At 38.7% G+C, this 22,173-nt stretch overlaps 1 protein-coding gene across 5 annotated transcripts in view; it reads right to left on the bottom strand.

The window, feature by feature from the left end:
• Positions 1–22,173, bottom strand: part of MPP7 (membrane palmitoylated protein 7) — a 307,829-nt gene that overhangs the window by 12,199 nt on the left and 273,457 nt on the right. For all 5 annotated transcript variants that reach the window (XM_041767665.1, XM_041767662.1, XM_041767666.1 and 2 more), the window contains one exon: positions 8,314–8,394. In XM_041767665.1, coding sequence (XP_041623599.1) covers positions 8,314–8,394 — 81 coding nt within the window. The remainder of the gene's footprint in view (positions 1–8,313; positions 8,395–22,173) is intronic.

Here is a 22,173-nt window from a genome sequence, read left to right as displayed (position 1 = left end):
AGGGGAGATGGATAGAGGGATGGGGTAACTGGGTGACAGGCACTGAGGAGGGCAGGCACTGAGGAGGGCGGGCACTTGATGGGATGAGCACTGGGTGTTATGCTGTATGTTGGCAAATTGAGTTTAAATAAATTTTTTTTAAAAACCACCCCCCCCCCCAAAAAAAAATGAAAAGGTGGAATGCCTGCGTGGCTCAGTCTGTTATTGGCTCAGGTCATGATCTCAGGGTCCTGGGATTGAGCCCTGTGACTCTGAAGCCCTTAGGATTCTCTCCCTCTGACCCTCCCCCACCTCATACACATACTCTCTAAAAAGAAAAGATAATCTACAGACTGAGAAGAATATATGAGTAACACATTTATCATATAAGGGACACATATCCGGAATATATAAAGAATTCTTAAAACTCAGTGAGACAATGCAATTTTTAAAAATGGGCAGAATATTTGAATAGACCCTTCCTTGGAGATGCATAAATGAGTAGGTCCATGAAATGAAGCTCAACATCATTAGTTCAATGCAGATTGAAGTACAGTGAGATACCAGCACACACATAGAGGCATACCTCCTTTTGTTGCACCCTGCTCTACTGTGCTTCACAGGTACTGTTTGTTGTTGTTTTGTTTTTAAAACAAATCGAAGGTTTGTGGCAAGTCTGTCAGTGCCATTTTTCCAACAGCATTTGCTCACTTTGTCTTTCTGTGACAAATTGTGGTAATTCTGCTGACCCTTCTAACTTTTTCATGATTACATTTGTAATGGTGATCTGTGATTTCTCATGTTATTATTGTAGCTGTTTTGGGATGCCATGAACTGTACCCAGACAGTGAACCTAATCAACAAATGTGTGTATGCTGACTGCTACACTGACCAGCATTTCCCTGATCTCATCCCCTTTCCTCAGGCCTCCCCATCTCCTAAGATACAACAATATTGAAATTAGGCCAATTCATAACCCTACAATGGCTTCTACATGTTCAAGTGAAAGGAAAAGTCCCACATTCTCACTTTAAATCAAGAGCTAGACATGATTAAGCTTAGTGAGGAAGGCATGTGGAAAGCTGAAAATGGCTGAAAGCTCTTGCACCAGTCAAGTTGTGAATGCAAAGAAAAATTCTTGAAGGAAATTAAAAGTGCTACGCTAATGAGTGCACAAACAATAAGAAAGTGAAACAACCTTATTGTTGATATGGAGAAAGTTTGAGTGACCTGGAGAGAAGATTAAACCAACCATGACATTCTCCTAAGCCAAAGCCTGACCCAGAACAAGGCCCTCATTCTCTTCAATTCTATGAAGGCTGATAGAGGTGAGGAAGCTGCAGAAGAGAAGTCTGAAGCTAGCAGAGGCTGGTTCATGAGGGTTAAGGAAAGAAGCCATCTCCATAGCAGAACAGTGCAAGGGAGACAGCAAATGCTGGTGTAGAAACTGCAAGTGATCCAGAAAATCTAGCTAAGATCATTAATGAAGGGGCCTACACTAAGTAGATTTTCACTTAAATCAAATAGCCTTATATTGAAAGAAGATGCCATCTGGGACTTTCATAGCTAGAGGGAAGTCAATGCCTCATTTCAAGTTTCAAAGGACAATCTGGCTCATTAGGGGAAAATGTAACTGATGACTTTAAGTTGAAGCCAGTGCTCATTGACTGTTCTGAAAGTCCTAGCGCCCTTAAGAATTACACTAAATCTAATTTGCCTGTGTTCTATAAAAGGAACAACAAACCCAGGATGACAGCATATCTATTTACAACATGGTTTACTGGGTATTTTAAGCCCACTGTTCAAACCTAGTGCTCAGAAAGGTTCCTTTTAAAATATGACTGCTCATCAATAATGCACCTTGTCACCCAAGAGCTCGGATGGAGATATACAAGATTAATGTTATTTTCATGCCTGCTAATACAACATCCATTCTGAAGCCTGTGGATCAAGGAATAATTGTGACTTTCAATTCTTATTATTTAAGAAATACATTTTTGCAAGGCTATGGATAGTTGCCATAGATTTTGATTCCTCCAATGGATTTAGGCAAAGTAAATTGAAAACGGACTTATGGAAAGACAACTCTCCTTTGAAAAGGATTCACCATTCTAGATGCCTTTAAGAACATTTATGATTCCTGAGAAGAGGTCAAAATATCAACATTAACAGTTTGGAAGAATGACTCCAATCCTCATGGATGACTTTGAGGGGTTCAAGACTTGAGTGGAGGAATTAACTGTAGATGTGGTGGAAACAGCACAAGAATTAGAAGTGGAATCTGAAGATGTGACTGCATTACTGTCATCTTGTGATAAAACTTTAATGGTTGAGGAGATACTTCTTATGGATGAACAAAAAAAGTGGTTTCTTGAGATGAAATCTATTCCTGGTGAAGCTGCTGTGACGACTGTTGAAACAACAGAAGATTTAGAATATTACACAAACTGAGTTGATAAAGAAGCACAATCCTTTGAGAGGATTGAGTCCAATTTTGGAAGAAGTTCTGTGGGTAAAATGCTATCAAACAGCACTGCATAGTAGAGAGAAATAGTTCGTGAACAGATGAGTCTATTGATATGGTAGACTTCATTGTTGTCTTATTTTAAGAAGTTTCCACAGCCATCACTGCCTTCAGCAACTACTGCCCTGGTTGGTAAACAGTTTTCAACCTCAAGATAAGACCTTTCCCCCAGCAAAAAAGATGACGACTTGCTGAAAGCTCAAATGAGGATTGGCATTTTTTTTAACAATAAAGTATGTTAAAATTAAGGTATGTACATTGTTTTTTTTACACATGCTATTGCACACTTAAGAGACTACAGTATAAGCATAAATTTTATTTTTTTAAGAATAGTTTTTATATGTACTAGGAAACCCAAAAAAAATCATTTTGTCTGCTTTATTGCAATATTCACCTTATTGCAGTGGTCTGGAACTGAACCCAGTAACATCCCTGAGATATTACAGATATGTCTGTATCATACTGAGAAAAATTTAAGAGGCTGACTATACCAAGTTGGCAAAGATGTAAAACAACTAGATCTTGCATACACTTCTAGTGGATTGTAAAATGGTATAATCATTCTGGAAAACAGTTTGGTAGGCTCTGAAAAATTAAATATGATCCAGCCATTCTACTACTACTTATTTATCCAACAGAAACAAAAACACATGTTCATCAGAATATTTAGATTATAGGTTTATCTGTAGTAACCCCAAATGGTGTGAAACCCTCAAGTATCCATCAACAGGTGAATGGATAAATAAATTATAGTATTTCTATACAACACAATGGAATGCTACTGAGCAATTAAAGGGGATGAACTGTTGATCTGTGAAACCACCTTGGTGAATCTCAAACTTGCTAGATGAAATAAGCCAGGCAAAAAGAATTGGGAACATACTGTATAATTTTATTTATATAAAGTGCTAGATGATTCAAACTGATCTATAGTTTCAGAATGTAGATCCATGGTTGCCTGAGGCCAGGGGTAGAAGGATGGTTTATAAAAGGCATGGGGAAATTGTTTGAAGAGATGGAAATGTTCACTATATGTTGATTGTGGTAATGACTTCATGTGTGTACATTAAAACTCATCTAATTGTACATTTTAAATATGTGTGCTTATTTCAATTATAATTATTTCAATAATGTATAAAAGGAAAACTGTGGGAAGTGGTGAAAAAAGTAACCCAACCCAATGGCAGTAATGGATTTATAAAACCCAGTTAGTTTAAATTACATCCAAAATTCTCATCGACTTCTACTTAGTTACCAAGCATATTTTAATACAACATTCAGATCTCCTGAAACAATTTTTCATATTTCTGCTGGTAAAGGACTAAGAAGTTATGCTTTTTTTTTTATGAAGTGTCACACTTTTTGCAGGAATAGCAAAATACTATTCCTATTCAGAAATAGCATGAAATACTAATAAATTTAATTCTATCATAAAAGCTAAGAATGAATTTCACAACAGAAATAGACTCCATTAAGTGTATATGACATAATATGCATCTAAGAGGTTGAAAGATATTAAATTGGTATGATGTCCTGCTTTGAAATTTAGGATTAATATTTATTCATTACTTCAAAAATTTCATTGTTTGCTGGTGTTCCTGTAGCAAATAGTAAGCTTCATACAAATGTATGTTGAAAATCAAAACTGAGAATTTTATGTGCATTAATTTGTCTCTGATGAAGAAAGGTTATCTTTATTCAACTGTAATGGCAGAAACACTTTGAAAATGTGGGACACACAGTTTTAAGGATCACCGCCCTGACATATGGAGTCCCCTTGGGAGGGTTAAAAGCAGAAACAGAACTCCATCAAGTGAATAGGACATGTATGACCTGCCAAACACATTTCAAAGTGAACATATCTACACTTAGAGTGTTTGCTTATCATGATCACCCCAAATTATTATTTTTACTGTTGAAGAATTTTAATGTAAAATATAGTGACATACCATAGGAATCTCACAAACTCATTAACAGTGAGGAATCCTGAATAAGAGATCTGGAAATTCTTAAGGGAAGGGAATTCAAAGGGAAAGATTCACATATTAATCACAATGCAGGTCACAACCTCACTATAGTTCACTGTCTGAGTACCCACTATGTTTACAGTGTAAGACAAACATCAAACAAATATGAGACGAACTCCACCTTCTGCTGCTTCCAACAAAATTCCCAAACAACTGCTATGATAAGAAAAAAATTTGTTTTTTAAATTGGTACCCTAATATATATATATATATATACACACACACACACACACACACACACACACATATACACATACATATATATATACACACACACACATATATATATTTTAGAAATCTCAACTGAGGTTTTCTATGGACAAAGAAGTGTTACAGAAGAGGAGTTCCTTGAAACTTATGAAAACATATAACTGTGATATATGCCTTCATGAGAAACCACAAAGTGATTAACAGGTGTGGTTGACTGTGAATGCCCAAATTCCAGGCTATAAAGACTTTGGAATCCATCAAGTATTTGACGTCTACAGCAATACTTTTTGTTAACTACTTTAATTCACTGAGACGGCCTTTGAAAGACTGGCTATATTAATAGTCATTAAAATTTGTTGATGATAACCTAGAGCCTTAAAACAGTGTTGATGCTGCTCATTGAGGTGAAATTTGCCACAGAGAAGCAAACCAGCAGAAAACGGGCCTCAGCCACCACCTTCTTTAAAAGCAACTTGGAATGTTTAATGTGGTAAAGTAGATATTTTTTTTTTTTTTTTAAATTTTATTTATTTATGATAGGCACACAGTGAGAGAGAAAGAGAGGCAGAGAAACAGGCAGAGGGAGAAGCAGGCTCCATGCACCGGGAGCCTGATGTGGGATTCGATCCCGGGTCTCCAGGATCGCGCCCTGGGCCAAAGGCAGGCGCCAAACCGCTGCGCCACCCAGGGATCCCTTTTTTTTTTTTTTTTTTTTTTTGATATTTTGTAAAGATCATAGAATTTGTTCTGCCATTTTAGCCCAAGAGCAATAGCATTTACCTCATTTAGCATCCCTTTAAATAATTTTTTATTGCAATAATTATAGATTCACAATAAATTGCAAAACAGCCTAGAGAAGATCCCATGTAACTATCACTCAGCTTTCTCCAATAAAGGGAGGTTTTCATCTACCATAACTGTAGTACAGTTGAGACCAGAAAATTGACATTAGCAAACCAAAGTGAACTAAAGTACCAAGTATTTCTAACATTCAAAAACCTGAAGTATGACATGCAGAAAAGTTCACATGTAAGCTTGAATAGTCACAGATTGTGTAAGCAGCACTCTACCAAGAAATAGAACATTATCAGCACTCCAAAACCACTCTTCTAACCCACCTCCTCAAGATTTCTAATGGCACATGTTAGCATTGCTTTGTGTTGTAAAAATGGAATCTTTTGTCTCTGCCTTTTACTCAACATTTGGTGGGATTCATTCATATTGCCGCATCGTAGCAGCAAATTGTGCATTGCAGTCTTCCGTTATGTGCATATAGCATCGAGTACCTGTCCAATCGACTACTGCTGGGCATTTGGGTTGTTTCCAACTTGGGGCTCTCGTGAATAACGTTTCTAAGACCATCCGAGTGCATGCTCTGTGCATCTCTTATTGGCTGTGTACTAGAAGTGGAATTGCAGGGTCATGGGATATAGGTTCGCTCAGATGTAGATACTGCCAGTTATTTTTTCAAAGTGGGTGAATTAATTTACACTTCCACCAGCAATGTGTGATTGTTCCAATGCACCACATCATTTCCAGCTTACCATTTTGGTGAATAGTTAGTACAGTTAGGGGAAAGATTTACAGTTAAACATCGAATACTGGTGGAATAATCAAGGCAATAATTTTTCTCTAGATAATCAAGACTCTACTTGGAGTATTTTACAAAGCCAAACAATCTAAAGTTCCAAAACTGTTCTTAAAATATATTCTTCTGAGTAATTAATTAAATCATCCTGAGTTGATGCTATGGCTGTTATTTTCCACAAATGTCTAGTGTTATGAGTCACTTGGGACATATAAATAGATTTTCAGGCATTCCGTCAGGTTTCCTGAAGGAGAATCTCTTTGAAAAGCCTTGGAATCTTCTCCTAAGAAGCCCAGGAGATTTTTATTATCAGGCGGTCTGGAAAACACTGCTCTGTGGGGATCCACTGACATTAACACCTGTTTAAAAGTGAATCTGAGTGGAAAAGTACTACTTTGGGGATTTCTTTGGAGAGTCCCAGCCCCAGAAACTTTCTGGATATTGTCAATCTCTGTAACAACCTCAGAGGTAGATAGTATCCGAATAGTTGGATAAATTTAGGCCCAAGTATATGCCCTGGGTCCTTGAGTAACACCAAAATGGTCATAAAGGATTATGTTTGACAGACAGCCTTACTGGTATTTATCATCTTCCAAATAAATCAATGTTTATTACTAACTGTGCACAATTAAGAGGATCTATACTTGGAAAAGACTGTGTAGCGTTGCATAGGATGAGGGACATGAAAATTGGAAACATGGTGGGTGCAACTATCACATGTACAACTCTGAGTAAATCCCCTATCTTTTCTCCCTGCTTCCTCTGTGGCTTGTAGGTGTCGCCCAGTTCTGGGGAGAAGGAGATAAATTAAGGCAAATAAAGGAGAGGAATAACAATAGGAAATTAACACATGCATTTTTTCCCCTTTGTAATGTTTTTCTGCCCTCTAGGTGCTTTGGAACTCCTCACCTGTAGGACTGACAATTGTTTTGCAAAATTCTTACATTATCCATATATTACAATTCAGCTTTTGCAAAAGAAGTGAATACTTACAGTAAAAAAAAAAAAGAAAGAAAGAAAGAAAAGAAAAAACCCACTGCTTAACTCTCATTTTCACATTTTCCTTTACTTTCATCTCTGTTGGTGGAAACCAACAGCCTCATAATGTATGGCTGAAAATGATTATAAACAATAATTTGGAAAAATGTCATAACAAGGAATAACTTGAGGTAAGAGAAAACAATTTTAAAATAAAGTTGAATTCTTACAAAACTATAGAACACTGCTCAGGGCAATACACAAACAGTTGTGATTTTTGTTTTGTTTTGTTTTAAACAGTACTAAAACCACTTGAAAAAGCCAACATTTCAATTTTAGCCTTTTAGACGGCTTTCTAACGTCAACATATTAAGTAGTCAAATGGCATTTATTCTGGAGATCAAAATGCTTCCAGCATCACATTTCACTTGTAAGAAAGCCTATGAAAACCTCTTTTATAAAAATAGATCTAATTCTGTATACTGAAAAGAAGCCCACCATATTTGGATTATATGGCCATGAAAGGCCCATTTAACACCATCTGCCAATTACTACATATAAAAAGTAATTAAGAAAGGCTTATATTAAAAGAGGCCTCCTTCGGCTCTCTGTGGCTTGGTCCTTCTGATCTTAAACCTGGTGAAAACCTCTGGAAAACATTAGCACTTATTTTAGGAAATAAAAAGAGTTAGCCTTTTATTTAGGAGAAAATTTGTAAATACTAATTTAGCGTCATATGTGTATTAAAATTCACCATAAAAACTGAGAGAGAAGCTGTAATTAACAAATGTCCTGCCAGTGGTCTCTGCACTCTGGGGCAATCCCTTCACTTCCATGCCTCAGTTTCCTCCACTGTGAAAGGTAGAGAGTTGCTGAATATTTGTTAGGGCTGTTGTGAGTTCAGATGCTGAATGCCTGGGACAGTGCTGAGTGCCACCCTTGCTACGTCAGTGCTGACCGATCATTATCAGTGCGGTTGGAGTAGTGTCGGGTAGCAGGAAACTTACGGGGTACAGTCACACCATAGTGCTGTGTGTCACTGATGAGCAGCTTTCGTTTCAGTTCATTCAAACCCACTCCCACAGGACCTAAAAAACAGGATAATATAAATGTGTTATTAAACAAAACACCATATAGACACACCTGTAATTCACATGGATCCATAAGACAGACTGGGACCAAGGATCCAGCTCTGCATCCCAAGGGAAGATCACCTCTAGTTATGTTGTACATAAGAAAAAGCTGGTTCTTTTGTTACGTTCTTACAACAGAAATTTAAATCTTTGCCTTTCCATTAAAAAGATTAGAAATACTTGTTTTCAATGAAACATACCCAAGAGTACCTGAGTATATCAACAAGTGATGGTATCCAGAAGAGCCTTAAAAAATTATGTAGGCCTGAAAAAGTGGAAGTGCACAGTCTGGCCACAAAGTGTTTCATTTTAAAGGTTTTTAGAGCTTCCTGAAAGAACACCTTTGAACCTTAATTTTACTTTAGATACAAATCTCATGATGCATTTTAACTTTGCAGAACCATCAGCCACAGTTCACTTGGTCAAGGTAACTCTCCTTACATTATGTGTTCAGTTGGTCCTTAAGCATTTGAAAACTGGCACAGGCCTTACATGTTTAAGTCAGTCAGTGTAGTGTATACATATTAAACACCCATAATGGACAAGGCGTATTGTAGATGCTGTGGAGAATAAGTGAACTCTGCCTTCAAAGAAAGTAACTGGATTGAGAGAATCACACAAAATGATTATGAGACTGGGGGCAAAACAAAAAGTGATTTCACGTAGGAGTCCGAAAACAAGTTAGAAGGTCACAAGCCCCAAATGGCTAGCATCTTGCAACTCTGCCATCAGGGTCCATTTAATGGTGGTGTGTGCGCAGACCAAGCTACAGGTCCAGACTGCCCTGAGTTAGAGTCCCTTCTTCACTACTACTTCCCCTGGTGATGGTGAACATCAGGGTCTGAAGGGTGTGCTCCTCACCCCAAGTTCACATGTTAGAATCCTAACGCCCAAGCTGTTAGAAGGTGGGGCTTTTAGGAGAGGCTTAGGTCATGAGGGTGGAGCCCTCAGGAAGGGATCTGTGCTCTTATAAACGAGATTCCATACAGCTCCCTCCGGTTGCAGCCTGTGAAGACACAACCAAATGTGTGTGACCTGGAATAGGGCCGTCACCCAGCTGTGCTGGCACCCCGATCTCCAATGGCCAACCTCCAGAACGTTGAGAATTCCTGTTCTTTATAGGCCACCTTGGTGGTGGTATGTCATTACAGCAGCCTGAGAGGACTACGTCACTGAGAAAGTTAAAGTCCTCGAGCCTTGATCAGACTTGATGCTAACTTGGAAAGTAATCATGCTGCCTTCTCTTGGGAGGAATATGTGAATAACTTATGCATCGCACCCAGCACAGGATCCAGGTATTCGTGCTTATTCTCCTTGCCTACTTCCTCTTACGGCCTTTGAAAAGAATATGGTTTTATGCTGGGCAATGAAGACCATGAAGGTGGACAAAGAGTGGGCATCCTGGTTGGAGGGAAAAGTGTGAGCAAAGATGAAGTTGGGATTGGGGGCCGTGACTTTCTTGCTCTGCTGCCCTCACCTGGTATCAAGAGACCTGTCCCCCCTGCTGGTCACTCACTAACACCATCCATCTTTCCAGGACTGCTGGAACTCCCAGGCACCCAACTCTCCCTTTTAGAGTAAATACTCTAATATCCCATTTATGCCCCGGAATGGAATTCAGAGCTGATGGAACTCACTAGTCTCTCCTGTCCTTTCTATCTAGTCACTAGTCTTTATTCTCCTATTTTCCTGCATCTGTAGGGCTTCCATTTTCCTGTATTTCTCATATAGAATGGTTCCTGCTCTTACTACTATTGAATCCAACCTTATTATAGGTACATGCAGACATCTGACTTCATTCAGTTTTCTAGTCATGTCTAAGCATTTACATACTGAAACAGATGTTGTTTTATTGTAAGTACTCTTTTATCTTTCATATATTACAGTGACAGCATTTTATTGATTTGGAGGGCTAGTGAGTTTAGTTCAAACAGATCTTCCTCAAGCAAGCCTGAAAGTCTGTCCTGCCCCTGTCTGTCATGTTCCTCTTTTATATGTTTTCAGAGCATCGTGTATAGCTTCTCAATACTCAAAAGTCATAATTCAACCACTGGGTAATACATTGCTTCATGGCCTGTCTTTCCCACTAGACAGAGGCGCCATGAGGGAAGGAATCATATTATGTCACTTACCATCCCCATAAAGCAAGCCCTCAATAAAAATCTGCAGAGTGAACCCAACTTCTGGTGTCACCATCACCACCTCAAGCTTAGTAGAAGACCTCATCTACTCCAGAGAACACAAAAGCCAACAAGTGGAAAGGTCTTTGAAGTCCTTTGCATGAACTTATAAATCTAAACACATCTAAACCACCATCCCTGATGCTTCTTTGCAGTCACACACTCTTACACCTCCTCTCAGAGACATCTCCTTCTGAATCTTCATTTCTTGCGGCCGGTTCCTTTCTGTCACCCCTTCAACTAATAAGTCCTCTCCGACGTTAAAATGACAACAAACTTCCCTTCACCTTCAGATGTCCCTCAGACACTGCACAAACCCCCCCCCCCCCCCATCTTTGCCACCCTGGCTCAGGCTGCTGGCTGCTTCTCACCAGCATCTCTCATTCTGCCTCCACTGCATAGAGAGGCAAATATAAATCCTCTGGTAAGCTTATACAGATGGCCTGTTGTGAGCTATACTTCTGTCTCTAATTTTCATCCTTGCCACTCCTTCCCATGCTTTACACACTCTAGCTACAGGAGATTCCCCTGCTGTTGGAAATGTGGCAGGTTCTCTTTTGTGTTGTTGGGTCCTCGTCACATGCTGCTTGCTTTTGCAAGGACACACCTGTCCTCTTTATGTGCTAATTCTTTTTTTTTTTTTAATTTTTTTTAGAATTTTAGATAGAGAGTGAGCAAATAAGCACAAAGGGCAGAGGAAGAGTCTTTACTCAAACTCCATGCACTGAGCCCAACAAGGAACTTAATCTAATGACCCTGAGATCACAACCTGAGTCGAAACCAAGAATCAGACACTAAACAAGCTGCACCACCCAGGGCCTCTACATGTGCTAATTCTTGTTTGTTGTTTCAGCTTAGGTACACTTTAGGGAATCTTCCCTAACACTTTAAATTTGAGTTCGGTACCAAGTTCATGTGTTCCCTTTACTCCCAAATCAAAGGACTAATCACACTATACCCTGTTTACTGTTCTCTATCCTCTACAGACTGTGAGCTCTGTGGAAACAGGGGTGTCCTCTATTTGTTCACCAGCTGGCAAATTGTAGGCATGCGTTAGTTTGTTTTATTCATTTAAATTACACTCAGTAATTACTCAGTAATTACACTGTTCTGGAGGTAAAGCTATTTGCTGAATGAACCAAAGGAATGGGAGCGAAACATAAAAACATCTGCACCTGAGTGCCCGGATATGAGGGTGAGGTAACACGCTCACAGTCCCTAAACGGAGCTGGTGGAGCTCACATCTGAACTTGGCTCTCGGGATCTTGAAATACAGAGAAGTAGAGGGGAAGGCGATGCTTCGGCTCTGGACCAGGGGGTTGCAGGGAAGGGATTCCATGTGCCTCATCTCAGACAGGACTGCAGTGAAGCTGAGGGGACAGGTGAGACTGCTCTTGTGAGGACAGGCACAGCAAGGAAAACCTTGGGACTGCCAGAGGCAACGAGATCTCCCAGGGAGAGGAGGAAGTGACAGCATTTACTGACTGAAAGTATCAAGCACCATTGGGGTGTATGTATTTGATCTGTTCCGAAGGTACCAAAAATACTTGAAGTGCTTACGCTTTAATAGGAAACGAGAAAGAAAAACAAGGGGCACTACAAATGGAGCTGTGTTCCCTGTACAGATGAAGCACACTCAGTTATATATGCTCGAAGAAAAAGACAGAAGCAAATAAAACACTAAAACTTCCAGAGCCTGGCCTGGCATGCCCACCTCCAACCCCAGCACCCAGGACTAAAAGGGTGACACGAGTTTACTGTTCCTTCAAGAGCTCTCAGCTTTGGAGTGCTTCCCAGATGTGTTATACTTTGCTGAGTGAGAGTCTAGTTTTTTTTGTTTTGTTTTCTTTTTTACTTTCTTCTACTACCCCCACCAAAACCCACAATGATTTGCTTTAACTCTGGAGGAAGAAAGTAGGTGTTTTTGAATTGGGTGGGGGAATATACCGTCTCTAATAGGATACCCTGACGTTCTGACTATATTCAATTTTACCCCTTTATATAATCTCTTTGTAGTGAGCTTGCTTCACTGCACACTCGTGGAGTATGCCAAGAATGTTCAGTGGCAAATTATTTTACTTCAAAATTTTTCCCTTGATTTGAGGTCATCATCTTCAAACGTGGGGATTTCTTTGTAAAGAGGTTAAAATAGGGATATGGTTTCCATCATTCTTACTACACAATTATCCCAAGGGCCTCTGAACAGCATTCCCTCTAACAGGCTCTTGGACCCATTCTGTCATCCGCATTGGTGAAGTTCTAGAATTTTTCTTTTTAATTTTTTTATAGGTGTTCAATTTGCCAACATATAGAATAACACCCAGTGCTCATCCCATCAAGTGCCCCTGTTGGTGCCCGTCACCCAGACATCCCCCCCCCCCCCGCCCACCTCCCTTCTACTACCTCTAGTTCGTTTCCCAGAGTTAGGAGTCTCTCATGTTTTGTCTTCCTTTCTGATATTTCCCACTCATTTTTCCTTTTTCGTTTTACATCTTAACCTCAAGATCACCACCTAGATCCACACCGCTGTTCTCCTATGACTAGGCATAAGTTTATAGCACTTTCAGTTGGCTGCTTTAAATTTAGAATACAGTATCTATTTACACTGCAGGGTACTTAGGGATACAGACCAGTTAGGTTCCTTCTGCAGAGGCCAGATTCATTTCAACACAGAAATTGTTACAATTGGTGAAACACACATATACAAATGTATATAAATCAGTTACCCTACAGTTTGTTTTCCAGTGGGCTTGTTAATGCTCACAGAGAAACAGAAGATAATCTAAATAGCACATATTTAAGTCACAGACAACAGGCTTTGGAAAAATTACAATTATGAAGATGACACACTGAGGTTTCTATGTGGCAGGCACCTGTTAACGGTTAACATGACCCATTACTAATCCTCACACACATCTGCGGTGTGCTTCAACTGATGTTCAAGACGCCTGCATTCTTTCTTCCTGCCTATCACCTTATCAAAAGCATGCCAATAAAACACACACTCAGGTAGTCAGTTATCCACTGTCTGCTTATGCCTGTGACCCATAGCATCAGAGTTTTTCACCCCATTTCCAAATTGCCCCACACCTTGGATACTGAGGACTATCTGTGCTTGTAGAACACACAGAGACTCTGGCTACAAAAAGTAGAAGTCAGAGCTGGGGATCTGAAAACTCGTTCTCTACAGAACCTCTGAAAAGTCTCTATTAAACTTAATGAAGACAATGTCTGCTAGGCCTAGGGAATGTGCACAGGGCATGTGTGTTAGCATTCTAGATTTAGGATGAAGGAAATCATATACAATGATGATATGTAAGTAAAAGCCAAAAAAAGCACCTTAAAAAATTATTTGGGAGTTCATTAATTTGGAATTCAGGAAGTGAACTAAAATTGATGTTTTGCTAGCTCAAAAATAACAGAAAAATATTTCTAGTCAAACCAAAACATTTAGTAAATAAGCATCATTTCGTTTTTTTTTTGTTGTTGTTGTTCCATAAGAATTTACAAAATCAACTTTGTGTGCAAATGCAAGAAAGAAAGAAAGCCATTAATTCCCATTAGTTAATGTTCTTGGAAAAACTGTATCAATTAGATAATTAAGATAATTAGGAAGGCATACTGTTTTTAATTCCTTTGTACATTTAATTAGTAACTGTTTCCTGAAAGTAGGCAAATGTGTTGTGTGTGATCTTATATAACGGTCCATTCTTTTCAGCCAAAGAAATACAGTCCATTTAGGGTGTCAATAATGATGCTTAAAGTTTCTGATTAAAACTTTACATTTAAGGAAATATTCACATTAAACTAAATGCAAGGGGCCTTTATTTTCTTATCTTAAAAAGATTTTTTAAAAATCTATATGCAAATTCTCAGCTTTGTTTATATAGAGAGGAGAATTTAGGCATATTTAATGCCTTTTCCCCAAGTGACCTCTCTGTTGACATTATTGACTCATTATCCATGTAATTCTAAGACAAATGTTTTCACTGTTGTATTTTCAGACTTTCTTCTTTTTATTCCATGGATTTATGTGCAAGGGTTTATGATTTGTGACGAATCTTTAAGGATGGAATACAAGAAACATGTTTTTATTAGAATGCTAAAATATACTTTTAAAATTAATTCATAGTTGATGCAGTTTTTCATTCTGTAGGGATGACTTCCCAAAAGATCTACTTTCTGGATGTTAAACAGACATATACAATTAAAAATCAAAAGAAGCTAAATGAGTGGAAAAAGGAGGAAATAAAACTAGTGCCCATAGTAACACTTTGAAACTGAATGTACACTGAAAGAATGCTCTAAAATATGGGTATGGTGTTTTCCTACTAAAAAAAAAGTTATGGACATACTCTGTGGTATTGTACTTGAAGCTTCAACCATGTACTTATTTATATGTTAGTGCAGACCCTGAGTGAATGATACCTACTAGAGCAATAGTGTATTACTACTGTGAAAATGGTTTTATTAAAATCAATGAAATGTGATATATTTTATTTATTTATCTATTTTATTTAGAGAGAGAGAAAATGCATGAGCAGTGGGGAGGGGCAGAGGGACAAGGAAAGAATCCTAAGCAGGCTCCACACCCAGCACAGAGCCCAACCCAGAGCTCAATCCCAGGATCCTGAGATATATGATCTGAGCTGAAATGAAGAGTCAGACATTTAAATGACTGAGCCACCCAGCCACCTCTGAGATGTGATATATTAAAAAAAAAAAAAAGGACATTCATGTAAGTCTACAAAAAAATGAAAAAAAAATGAAAAAGTTTTATTTGTTAATGTCTCCCATAGAATTTAGTTGTAGTTTTTCCTAAGGCTGCTGAGCATCAAAATGAATTTAATAATGTAACTACAGAAGAGTGGAACCTTACACATGAAAGGACAGTCATGCTGAATATCACAGTGCTAATAATCTGTTAGGAAATACACTTCTCAGAAAGACATAGATACAGGTAGATGTGATTGGCCAAATTAGCTTTAATACACTGTGTATTCATGTGACAGTCATAATGCATTAAATAAAATCCATTCTTATTTGGATTTCTTTCCAGTATTAAATTATATACTGGAGAGAAATCTGTTGCTCTGATCCAGAACTATTTGCTTTTGCTGACAATCTTCGTACATCCTGACACATAAAAATGGCATATTGTGTGAAAGTCACTTGCATGGATGCAGCTTTTACTATATCTTTACCTCCAATGTACCTGCCCTGCTTCACATGAAAATTCTTTCACATTTTCCCCCAGACACATTTACAGTATTGGCCCAACTTGTTACTCTTACTATCCAGAGTAAAATATCAAAATTGCTAGGAGTCTGCACTAAATATCCAAATAGCTTTTGTTAACCTTGAAAAATTTGTTACCTGAAAAGACACACTTAAGCTCATTTGATTTATTACAAGACAAATGGAATGAAATCCTCTAGGTATCCTTCAGCTTGGACACGTTATAAAAAAGTCTACTTATCCTATTGTAGCACTACTATTCTTGCTGCTCTAAGCATAAAATAAAAACAACCACACTATTATATTTGACTCACAATCTTATAATGATCACAGTAGTGGGTGGCTGGATTTTGTGCTGGCGAGTGACAAATCTGTTTATAAAACTAAACTTAAAATTCCCTTGGAATCAAACTACATAGAAAATACAGCAACTTAGCAGTTCATAACAAGCCCTACCAGAGGTTCAGGTTTTTTCCTCTGTTGCTTTCATAATGGAAGAAAAATACTACTAATGAAACATCAACTTGTGTGCTAATATAAAAAAAAATGGGGTAGTGGGAAGCTTGCTGAAAGAGGTTCATTTTTTCCAATGTAGCTATTTATACTAGACTTCTACCAACTAACTCAAGTTCTCAACTCCCCTCTATCTCAGGGGCATAATGAGTCAATAAAATTAAAAGGTCAAAATAAACCCATCCCTGAGTTTTCCTAAGCTAAGCAGAAGAGAGCATAGGTAGCTTTCTTCAGAGTCTGTCTGAAAATGTGACCTTTTCAACAGGGCTACCACAATCTGATTCGCATCCTGATTCCCCTGTATCTGCTCTGCTTTTACTGTCTTTCACAGCATTTACCATGCTTTGGAACTGTACAACTGACTTTACATTACTCATTTATATTGCATCTAATTTTTTGTCTATGTCCTCCCATTAGAATGTAAACACCACAAGGGCAAAAACATTTGTGTTGTGTATGAAGGAATCCACATGCCTAGAACAGTGCCTGACACAGTTGTGATTGTGATTTATTGTGATTTATGCCCAGAAATTAAGACAAAGTATAAACATTAAAAATACACCAATGGCATAAAAAAGCCAACTATAATTCCAATAAAGATCATGTTTACCTCCTATGTACAAGGATTATAATTTTAAATCCAGCACATACTCATAAATTCAATTGACTTTTGGGTTTACAGTTATCTATATAAAATCCTCCAGAGCAGACTCTTAATTCCTACAAGCCTTCATAGTTCACCAAAAGTAAAGAGAATTTTAATAAACATATTAACATTTATATTCAGTTTCAAGTGCTTGCTTTTCCCTCTGTTTTATGTGGAAGACTTTTAGTTCTCCCATAGTTTTATGGAAAAATGATGACAGTCTTATAAAGGTCTATTTATTCAAACTGCTTCTACAAAGCAGTCTTTAGACAGCATATGAGATTCAGCACAAAGGAGGGCAGAAGAGTACTTAATACTCAAGCTGGAAATGTAAAATATATAGAAAGATTTATTATTAGTTTCCTCTTATGCCTCATAACCAGACAGAACAAGTCACAAATTGTCTGAATATCCACATGATGAATTTTGCTCTTCCATTGGCTTACGATGTGAAGTGTTTTAGTAGCTTTTTAAACACCAAAGCTTTCTCTCTGCTCCTTTCCCTAAAAACACACAGACACATTATTTGGCTTTATTGCTTTCCTTTTTAAAAAGTCAAGTCTCACTAAAGATAAAATTTATGCAGAAAAATGTACTAAATGCCTGACATTTGGTTTTAACATACTTTTTGGAAAATACTTTTAAATGCAGAAAGGAATAGAACAGAAAATGTCACTAAGCTATTTTAGTGGCTAAAATGTGGCTTTGTAAGAGTACCTTTCAAAATGAAGAGAAAAAATTAAATACTTGTGAGCAAGGCTCAAAGTCCTCAATTGTCATAGTTTTGCTATGTTAACAAGTTGGCCTATTTTAATTTCTTGAACATTAAGTCCAAGAATAAAATGTGTAATATTATGGTAAGAAATGTCAAGCAAATAATACTGTGGACCTCTTTAGCAATATTTACCTTACAGTTTCAAGGCAAATACCATTATTCCCAGTGGCTTTGAAAACAGTGGGAAAAACCAATGAGGCTTGAGGAGGACCAGGCCGCTTATACTCTACTCTTTCCATCTTCCTACATATGTTGCGGGAGCCAAGGCACTGCTTCCTTAGTATAGGATTTCAACAGTCATGAACAGTTAACAGTTAACTCAGAAACAATCCTAAAGTTCTAAAAGTCCACTGTTTGGTTACCTCTTTCAGATGATAAACTGCTAAATAATCGAATTTAGCTTGTAAGTGTTTCAAATAGAGGTTGAAAAATTAGCAGGAACCTACTCATATGTGAACATTTCATGTTTCTCTTGTTTGTTAGTATTTTCAATTAACAACATAAAAAAGAGAAACAGTTTTCAAATGGAGTCACTTATGCTAAGCCCACATCACCAAACCAAGACTTAATAAGTAATTGAATTCACGAAACCTCTCCCAGGAGTGGACTCTTAAACCGGCCAATCTAGAATTACCTGCTCAGCACCAGTGACATAGTCAGCCTGAGAGACCCCTGCCATCCCCTCAAAGGAAGGTAACCATGCCTGAAACACTCCACATTTTCTAGTAACTTCCTTATCCTGTCCCTTCTGCCTATAAGTCTTCCATTTTGTACAGCTCTTTGGAGTTCCTTCTGCTAGATGGGATGTTGCCCAATTCATGAATCACTGAATAAAGCCAATAAGATCTTTAAAAATTTACTTGTTGAATTTTGGTCTGAAGGAAACTTCTGACACCTCTGAGGATGATGAGAAACACTGATGTGGTATCTATGAACTCTTTGAGTTCCCAGTGTTTCTGGTTGTTTCTGAGGGCCATTTGTAAGTTCCCCCTGGTTCTAGGCTCTGATATCTTTGCAACAAACTCCTGATCTAATTGGCTTTCCAATCCAGAACTTAGCAGGTTAGCTTCATTTGGTAGATGGTTCTATCCTGAACTCCAGTCCTAGCCCTCATTTGGTCCAGTCTCCCATTGTTGAGATCTGCTGATCCTGTCCACAGTTCCATGTTGGATATGGCTGGTGGATGCAATTAATGCCTCTTATTTTTTTAGCCAGTCGACCATCCCATCTCTTTGGTTACTGCTGGTGTGTTCATGTGTACATGCTTCTTTGGCTTTTACCAAAGGTTATTGCCAATGGGACTCTCAAAAGCCAAAAAGCCACAAACTTGATGGACATAGATCGATACTTAATAGCTATTAGAGTGCTCAACGCCTAACTCTGAGACTCTTATGTTAGGCTAGGTTGGCCACAGAATGGTTTAGATTGACACTAGGTCACTTGAAAACCTCAAGAAAATTTCTGCGTGGGGAGGTATGCATAAAAACACCACACAACCCTCAGCCCAGTGACACATCTCTCTGAGGTATTTGGATCAAGGAGACCCAACAGCTTAACTAAAGAAATGAGATTCGTAAATTATAAAGAGCTGAGAGTGCCATGTCCCAGCACACTTGCTTATTCCATGTCTAAAGAACTACAGTCCCAGAAGCAATAGACAGCTACAAAAATGGCAACTCTTACTGAAGACATCCTAGAATGGCAATGGCCATTATGAGGGAGTGTTCCAATTAGGGCCATTTATTTTTTATTTTTTATTTTTTTAATTATTTATTTATGATAGTCATACAGAGAGAGAGAGAGAGAGAGGCAGAGACACAGGCAGAGGGAGAAGCAGGCTCCATGCACCGGGAGCCTGACGTGGGATTCGATCCGGGGTCTCCAGGATCGCGCCCTGGGCCAAAGGCAGGCGCCAAACCGCTGCGCCACCCAGGGATCCCTAGGGCCATTTATTTAAGTGCACTTGAAAGCAAAGGTTCCCAAATCAAACAAACTGAATGGGTACACCTATTTTAATTGATATGGAGAAGCTTCCAAAAGGCTTCAAGATGCCAAAATAGTTTCATTGAAAAATTCGTAGCAAAGGATAATGAAGAATTAAAGACACAGAGGTCCCTACAACAATCAACAGTCACAGTGACATAACTCCTACTGCTCTCCTCTCCCCTCCTTTACCGCAGCACTCCTCTTCTACTAACTATCTGAATTGCCTTTCCTCCCTGAAAAGACTATTATACAATTATCTTTTAAAATAAAACCCCTCAAGGCTGCAGGAGATCCTCCTCAGGCATCTTTCACTCCTTGGTCAAAAAACCAAACCAAACTAAGGCCCAGTGTTAAAGAATTTCCTAAACTCAAGGAGAAACCGCAAAAGTTTTCTGAAGAATTTAGAGTCCTCATCAGGGCCTATGACCCCAGGCTGCCAGATCTTTATCAGCTTGTGCAAAGTCTGGTGGGACCATATGAAGCCCAAAAATGGACCTGAGAAGCAGAATGGCACAACCCCAAAGATGACATTTGAGATCTTCATCGTGGTCCCATTATGGACCAGAAAAAAATGTGCGAAATAGCAACAAATTTTTGAAAAGCCCATACTGACTGGTCTATGATTCAAACATGCAAAGAAGATGAAACTGACAGACTCTAAAGCCCATCTAGAAGCTCTCTTTCTATGGCATTCAGCACACAATACATGAGGTCACCCAACCTGCTTTGTTGCCCAATTTGGAAATGGATTATCTTCTGTGATTAGTGTATTGAAAAAAGACATAAACAGAATGGGTGGCCTGATTGAACTCATGACTCTAACTCATGATGACTTTGAAATAAGACCAAAATCAAAAGTCCACCCAGTTATTAGTCTTACAACTACAAAAGCTATAAGCAGGCACCTAAAATAATACCTGCCCCCTACCCCCATTGTACCCTCTTAGGAGTCTGTCATCAAAACACTGGACCCAGGCTCAATATCTCATTTTTATTCAACTAGGACATTGGGGAAAAACCATCATCAAAGACTTTATGCAAATTCTTCATCATCAACTCATATGCTTCCCTATCTGTCCCCAAATGGCCCCTCTTAGAGTTAAGAGAATTCTGAGGCATCCTCTGGTAAACTACCAGTGATCCCCTTTAATAGCCAAGGGGAAAACGAAAAGTACAATCAATGGAAAACCTTGCCAGATTCAGATAGATATGGGAGCAACATTCTCTACTTTAAACTAAGCTCTCATAGGACAAGCCCCTTGGAATGAAAAAGAAGTTTCTATAGTGCAGGTATCTAATAAAATTGAGAGAGTGTTCTCTCTGGTCGAGAGACCAGTAGTCCAGATGACTCTGGGACTTCTTACTGAAAACGTTTGTGTGTTGGGGAGAGATTTGCTATGTAATACAGTACCAGTCAACCTGTTAGGTAGCAATCTCTTTTGTAAAATTTAAAGGTCTCATACATTTTGTCTCCAGGGGAAACCTCACCGTAGAATTTCCTGACCAACCTGAACCTGATCTTTTATGTTCCTTATAATTTTCCCCTGATATAGAAGAGAAAAAATTCCAGCAAAAGATCCTTGATTTATCTGAGGTGCCTGAAAAATCTGTGGGCTACTTCTAATACTGACATCAGGAGGACAGAGTGCAAAGCCTATATAAATTCAGATAGATGTAACTATATCTCTTCCTACATTGCCTGTTGAAGCCACTAATCCACTAAAGCTTGAGGCCATGCAAGACCTCATGCCAACAGATCGTAATCACTCAGGGGCTAATCGATCCCTGGGCTGGCCCTGTAACTGCCAGACTGGAAACCTGATGGACGCGGATAGCGATTTGTCCAGGACTTCAGAGCTATTAATAAGATAGTTATTCCCCATTTCCCAGTTGCTCCAAACCCAAACAACTTTTTATCACAAGTTCCACCAGAGTCAAGACAGTTTGCTGCTGTGGACCTATATTCAGCCTCCTTCATCCCTGGAGACCCCAACAGCCAAAATCGATTTGCCTTGATTGGGAACAATCAACAGTATACCTCGACAGTCATCGCTCACAAGGCTCAGTGAGGTCCTTTCTTATTTCCTCTAAGTGCTCTACCAAGGTTTAAGTCCCCTAAAGTTCCCTGGGATATTGAGCCTTCTGTAGTATGTAAATGACCTCTTGCTATTCCCAGTGACCAAATAGGTGTCCAGCAAAGATCCCATGTATTTGCTGCAACAGATGAAAAAGGACATAAAACCTTTAAGGAAATTATATTCTCTCTAGATACTGTTCATTACCTAGGCCATGATCTAGGTGCTAATGGAATCCAGCTATCTCCAAAAAAAGGGAGCTAATATAACAATGTCCTGGGCCCACAACTATTCTTAGTTGGATAACGAATCCACCCTCAT

The sequence above is a fragment of the Vulpes lagopus genome, chromosome 8 (genome assembly GCF_018345385.1).
Source record: "Vulpes lagopus strain Blue_001 chromosome 8, ASM1834538v1, whole genome shotgun sequence".
Lineage (NCBI taxonomy): Eukaryota > Metazoa > Chordata > Mammalia > Carnivora > Canidae > Vulpes > Vulpes lagopus.
The sequence above is the reverse complement of the archived record's forward strand: the minus strand, read 5'-3'. Positions and strand labels throughout refer to the sequence as shown.